The sequence below is a fragment of the Poecilia latipinna genome, unplaced genomic scaffold, assembly GCF_001443285.1.
Source record: "Poecilia latipinna isolate Pla-1442-1.1 unplaced genomic scaffold, P_latipinna-1.0 Scaffold1009, whole genome shotgun sequence".
NCBI lineage: Eukaryota > Metazoa > Chordata > Actinopteri > Cyprinodontiformes > Poeciliidae > Poecilia > Poecilia latipinna.
The window spans coordinates 1386-8305 of record NW_015113625.1 but is presented as its reverse complement, the minus strand read 5'-3'; the positions used below and the strand labels follow the sequence as shown (position 1 = coordinate 8305).

At 41.5% G+C, this 6920-nt stretch overlaps 1 protein-coding gene across 4 annotated transcripts in view; it reads right to left on the bottom strand.

Annotated features, from left to right (window-relative positions):
- The window catches only part of LOC106958718 (protein shisa-6 homolog), a 66535-nt gene extending 60348 nt beyond the window's left edge, over positions 1-6187 (bottom strand). For 2 of the 4 annotated variants that reach the window (XM_015050766.1, XM_015050767.1), the window contains exons 1-4: positions 6090-6187; positions 5713-6050; positions 676-771; positions 310-378 (exon numbers count right to left, since the gene is read on the bottom strand). In XM_015050766.1, the coding sequence (XP_014906252.1) occupies positions 310-378; positions 676-771; positions 5713-5806 (259 nt within the window). In that variant the 5' untranslated portion in view covers positions 5807-6050; positions 6090-6187. The remainder of the gene's footprint in view (positions 1-309; positions 379-675; positions 772-5712; positions 6051-6089) is intronic. The other 2 variants (XM_015050768.1, XM_015050769.1) reach the window with 2 other exon arrangements.
- Between the last annotated feature and the right edge of the window lie 733 nt (positions 6188-6920).

Below are 6920 nucleotides of genomic sequence, written 5' to 3'. Positions count from 1 at the left end.
CTCAGACCTGCAGACGGACCTGCAGCCGGATCTGCAGCCGGACCTCAGACCTGCAGCCGGACCTCAGACCTGCAGCCGGACCTGCAGCCGGACCTCGGACCTGCAGCCGGACCTCAGCCCTGAAGCCGGCCCTCAGACCTGCAGCCGGGCCTGCAGCCGGACCTCAGACCTGCAGCCGGACCTCAGACCTGCAACCGGACCTCAGACCTGCAGCCGGACCTGACCCAGTGTAACATTTCGGGCCCCTGCCCGTGGCCCCTCCTCCCATGCCGGGCTGAGCAGAGTGCAGGTGGATCGGTTTGGACCTACCGTAGGACATGGGGACGTCCAGGTCCCCCTGCCAGGACATCTGACCCGATTCGTCGATGGATTGCTGCGCTGTTGAAACACAAACAGGTTTCCTGTTCAGGACTTTTTCCCAATCCGACAAAATCTGGTGAATTCAAACTGAAGAGAATAAAAACAGCCTTGCTGCCTTTCACACTGTCGGCCCACAAACTGGACGTGTTACTTTGTCTTTAGAAGTTTGTGTAAGAACTTTGCAAGATGTCACTTCAAGCCGCTGCAGACTGAGATGTCCAAGTTTCATTATGGAAAACAAAAGCCACATGGACGGTTTGTGTTCCTGAAGCAAACAGGAAGTCGCTGTGGAGCAGGAACGTCGGGATGCGTTACCTTTCAGGTGGCTCCGGCCCAGAGTGACGAACCCAGAGGAGATGAAGTTATGCATGTCCGGTCCGCCGGGCCGCAGGGTGTCCTTCCCATAATGCCCTGGGAACAAACACATCAACAGATTATTACGCTTTCATTTTATGGCATGTTAATGTAAATATTTTTTAACAATATCTAACTGTTGCATATTTAAAAAATGCTAAAATAATTATTTTGTCTGAATTGGGGTTGAGATTAATAACAATGACTACAACAGTAACGGGAAGATGAGCATTAAATTCAGATTTATTCTGCTGCATTTTTTTTTTATACTTCATAACCCAACAGTCTCAGGTTGAAAGTTCAGTTTCTATTTGCTGAATTAATGCCAGTTAGCATCACATGAGTGATAAATTAATAAATCAGAAAACACTGAGCTGTGTCAGCCACTGCAAGCATTCAGTATGCTGAGGTGAGGGAGTTCTTCACCGGGGCAGACAGGGGGTATGCATAAAATAGCATGAGATTAACCAATGTTATATAATGCTTGGATATTTTGCAGCATTACCAAAGAAATGTATAGCAGTGAAGCCTGAGTTGTTACACCCTGAGGTTTTCATTTAAAAAACAAAAACAAAAACCAATGGCACCCTGAGCTGGAAATCCAAATGGAAATGGAGGTTTGATACGAAGCTCCTGGTTCACAAACAGGTGAGAATCAAACGGTGAACAAAGAGAAGTTAAAGAATCAGAATGTAACAGATGAGATTTATTTATTTTTAAAGCTACAGTCTTAAATTCCTTCCTGCAGTTTAATGGGAAGCCAGATGAGAATGCTAACCAGGGCTAGCGTGGCGCTACAGATGAATTCACTCTAAGGTGGGAATATTGAATCATCAATATTTATTACCAGAAATGCAATCAGCATATTTCAGAGCTGTCATATTCCTCCCGGTCAATCCTGCGTTTTTCTGACGTTTAACAGTTTTTAGCTCAGAGAGGGAAATATATCGGCTGTTTTTTTAAGAATAAATGTGGCTAAAAACCAACAAATAAGAGCGAGCTTTTGTTTTTGGTTTTCTTTGTGTCTGCTGCTCCACAGCACTGAGGGAAAGTGACAGAGTGGCTGGAAGGAGCTGCCTGGACAGAAGCAGCTCAGAGCTGATCATAAATCTGGACCTGAGAGCAAATTAAAAACCAAAAGAGGAGAAAAAATTTAAATGCAAGAAGGTCCATGTAATCACCGTTGAGTTTTTCCAGTCTGATTTAACCAGTTTACCAGGAGCCACTGAGAGCAGTGGATCTGGGATCGAACCGCAATCCAAACCACCATGAGGGAAACGCCTGGGAGCGTCCGGCCTCCCCCCTCATACCGTTTTTAATAAAACACAGACCATGATTAAAAAATTATTACCGTCAACACCACAAGTTTTAATTAAAAATAATAATAACAAACATTAAAAGCTTCATTTTGATCACTTCCAACTTCAGGTGTATATTCTCAAAGGAAAGATGAAATCATGTTGACTTCATCCTAATACATGAATTATTCCCAGGTGGAAACATGAACGCGTCATGAAAACGACGCTGCAGAACGCCGAATGTTTCCTCGGGAAAACGTTCAGACGGTTTCCTGGTCCGACACGTGACAACAGGTCACCAGAAACTGAAAACAAACTTCTTAGAAAACATATCATGAAAATAAGCTTCTGGCCTGACTCGTCTGGTATTTCATATTCCTAATGATAAATCTGTGTTTCCTTTAGGAAACAGAAGGTGGAAAATATGCAAGAGTGACCCGATATTCAGCTTTGGCAGAACATTTTTGCTTCTAGAGAAGATGTTTTGAATTTTATCTGGGAACAAATCCAAGGAAACGGCTGGCTGGTTTTCCAAAGCAGTGACTAAAATCCACTGTAAGAGCAGCAGCTTCCAGAAACGAGACAAAACGTCTGAAACCCCAGCAGAACGCCTCCCACTGATCCCAGTACAGAAACCAGTATGAGCTGCAGGGAGGATCCCAGTCTGGGAGCGTTAGCGGACGCTGCCTCCAAACCACAGAAGAAGGAGGATTTCATCAGCATCAGGCAGATCAACGCCTTCTCGTGTTAAAAGACAGTTTATTAAAGGTCGTTTATAATGTAAGCAGGTTAAACCTGAGAGTTTCAGAGGTTATTTTTTATTAATTGTTTTTGAGCGCAAGTTTAAACAGACAAAAACAGAACAAGAACAAAACGGACGAAAGGAAGTCAAACCCTGTGGCTCCCAACTGTTTTTACTTTAATAATAAAACATGTTTAAATGTTTCATTTGAACATTTAGCTGTAGGTTTCAGCCCCATGTGACAGAAAAGTACAGCTGAAAAGTTTATATGCAGATTTTAAGTGAACTTTTAAAACGCTACAAAAATAAAGAAGCAAATAAAATGTGTTTCCATCTGCAGGTTGGCGCGAATCAACCAGGATACATAAAGCGTGATGTCATCAGATAAACAGGAAGTAGAAACCAGGATGGAGCACAGGAACGTGGTGCCATCAGATACGTTGTAATTATTCTGGTGACAGAAATCTGACTCTAAAGCAGAAACAGCCGATCAGTCAGGGGAGGTAAATGTTTTATCAGAACGTTTTCAGTGAATCTGTTTCCATCTCTGCGTCGGTTCAGTTTCTGTAAAAACTGCATTTCAAAAGTAAGGAAGTCATTTTGAATTTTGCCATCAACCTTTCCTGAAGTCAAAATGTTCATAAAAACCATGATGGAAAACAGTTACTGCGTCGATCCAAATCAGACCAAACTTGTTTTACGTCAGAATTACAAACCTTATTTCTATTTCCTAAAAGCCGCAGTCATCAAGCCTGACTTCACGTCCTGAAGCCTCTCCATGCTGAGGATTATTTTCCATCTGGACCCAAACTTTAACTTCCTGCTGGTGTTTTAGATGCTGCTTCAATAGTTCAACATTTTGTTGTTTCCTCCTGATATTTCATGAAGTTCTCCAGTTCCTCCTGCAGCAACACGACCCAAAATACACCAAACACTTTCAGCTGGAGGAGAAGATGGTTTGTCAATGTCTCTTTCCCTCCCAACATGCAGACCTAACTTCTCTCTGTCACTAAATATTTTTAAAATATTTCCCAGATGTGAATCATTTCTTATCCTGAAGTTATTATTCTGTTTCCATGTCTCACTCGAGCGTTTTTTATAGAAACAGAAAAATTTTCCATGTACTTATTTGATCAGTTGTCACTTGTAGTAGTTTTTATATTTTGAAATGTCATGAATTTGCTTTGATTCAGAATGAATGAGTCTGTTTAAGATAAAGCACTAATTTATTGAGTTTCTGTCTCCAAATATTCATATTCTATGTTTTAGTCTTCCTCAAAAAACGATTCGTGTTTCAGGAGAAACCCGTCGGCTGTGATAAATATTTCTTCACTTCATCAGTTCTTTGTTTATAAAATTGCTAAAATGTGTGATGTGAGTCACGTCTCTTCATTAGCACCTCAGATTCAAACACACTCATTACGTCAGCCTGCTGTTGTCTCAACAGTAGCAGGACAGAAAGATGCACTTTTTAAAATCCTCTAAAATCCTCTTCCTTTAATATTTCATTAATTTTTATTTATGGTTTTCTGTTGAATTTGGCTCAGTCATTTTATCAAAACGTTGGATTAGGAAGAATTAAAATGATTCGTTATAAATCAGTTTCTGGATTTTTCTGCTGTAAATTCTTCAGATGCTGGAGTTTCATTTTCCTCCTGAAACTCTGCAGTTTGCTTTGGTGTTGTTGTTGTTCAGCTATCAGACTAAAAGGTAACATTTAATAAGAATTACATTACTACTTTACATGAGTTAGAAAAAATACAGCAATAAAAACCCGGGAAAGAATTAATGTCTTAATCTGAAGCACGCCGAGCGTTTGGGGTTAACTAGTTAGATAACATATCTCTGATCTGAAATCTGAACAGAATAAACACATTATTATTATTATTATTATTACTACTACTATAACCCCAGGGCTCTGTGTTTGCCTGTTTGCTGGTTTTGTTCTGTAAATGTTGTGTCCGGCCCCCTGCTGTGTGCAGCTCTGATGCTAACCCACCGCCTGCTAACGTCCAGCTGCTCAGAGGATTTCTAGAACTTTCTTCTTCAGTTTTGTCTTCAGAAACTCCAGATTTACATGAACTGATGTAACCAAAGATAACTCACAGTATAAGCAAACTGATCAGCACCGTTTTTTTAACGGCTTCATCCTTGGAAAAAAAGGAAATAACCAAAATGTTACAATCAAAGCCTTTTCCTTCCTTCATCCTGTTGAGATTTAGTGACGACACTTTCGGCTCAAATTGCTGAATAAACTTTAAATCTGACCCATTAGTGTCTCCCTCCGTCGTCGCCTCTAAACGGAGCGCTGCTAAGTGACGTCATCCTTCTTCTGCGCATGTCCGGCGCATTTAACAACCAGGCAGAAAATAAAAACAGATTTCTATTAAAACATTTTTTAAAAATCTGATTTGAGAATCAAGACCTGCCGTAAGCGCAGCAGGATACGTTACTTTCTTCATTCCAGTTTAACCAGTTTAGTTTCAGGTTAAATAATTCATGTTGCTGTGGAAACATATTAAAAAGCTCCCGGTCTGTGTTGCATCATCTCATCAGGTCAATGTTTGAAGCAGCTGCTGATGAGGAGAATGATGATAATGAATCTGGGACGCCATTCTGGGTCAGTCAGGAAGTCCGCTGATCCCAGGAGCCGATCCGGAGACCGGCCGGAGAAAACCAGAGAAACAACGGAAAAAATGGCTGAATTACCTCCAGACTAGAGATTCTATTAGCCACCGAGATAAACGGAGGAAAATCAGCCTAGAACCGATAATTAGTGGACTAAAGCAGAACCAAGAACCATTTATTTCTTATTTATTGCCATGAAAATGAGGGAAACGAATCAATAAAAGTAGGAAAAGATGCAGCAAAAGAAAGCAGGTAAAGTTTTCAGCACCAGATTATCGTGCATTTCTGCGTCCAGCTCGTTTGAACCTGATGAATCTGCTGGTTTCCTACCGTGGTTGGACGTCTTGGTGTGGACCGGAGTGTAGTGGTTCTTTGAGCTCCTGACCGGCGTCTCGTCTTTGGGAGAACCATCAATGGCCGCCATGTTTTCATGCTCAAACTGCGAAGCTGAAACCGGGCCTTGCTGCCTCAGGATGTCCGCCAGCGCTCTGAAAGGAAATCACACATTTCATTGTGTTTTCGTTGCTTTTCTGTCTGCTTGTTCTGTCTGGCAGAGCAGGATTTAAAATGACAGGATGAAGCAGGAGGAGAAATAAGACGCTCCACCTGATAACGTGGCAGCAAATGTTGCTTTAACAACAAAGGATAAAACACAGCTAGCATGTAGCCTCGTTACTGCAACAGTTAATTATCCCTCCTCAAAGCACAGCCCGTTCAAAGTTAACATTTATCAATAAATGACTTTTTAAACTTTTCTGAATATGTAAACCTGGAATATTTGGTTTGAGACAATAAAACATTTTCTTAAACTTGTATAAAAATGTGCATTTTACACTTCAGCTCACAAACTAAACCTTAGTGATTAATCACAGAGATGAACCTGATGACCTTTTAATCGAATGACAGGACTAGTACATACAAACGATTATAAATTCCCTTATTTCAAATGTAACGGAGAAAGAGATAAAGGCCAATATCAGAAATCTGCCTCCAGACTTTCAGAAAGAGAAAACAGAAAACTGAGAAACCACAGCGACAAACAAAAAGTGCAAATAAATCCATAAGAACTTGAACTTCACTGAAAAGTCAAAGAACTCGTTAAAACAGAGACATGTTTTAATGTCTGGGAGGAAATCCTGACGACAACCAGAGGTTGAGTGGAATTGGGTTTTCAGTAAAACCGAACAAAAGCAGCAGAAAATGACTCTCCTTCTCATGAAGCGTGACACGAGGAAAAGTAACGCCCAGATTCCCAAAGCCGCGCCGACAGGCTCTGCGTTTCCTTAAAGGAAATAAAAAGGGCAGCCTAACTGTGTCAATGTCAGCCTAATGCAAACACACAGTCCACTTCTCCATAACTTGGTGACTTTGGGAGATATTGGGAGTATTAATAGCATTTCCCTTCCAGGGCGAGCTCACTTTCGCCGTTTCCTTTTTGCAGACGGAGACGACCTGATTTCCTCGGTCCCAGCTGACTGCCGCGTCGCCACGCATCGCGCTGAAGAATGGAGACAAACCAGGAAGATGGAAAAGCCACT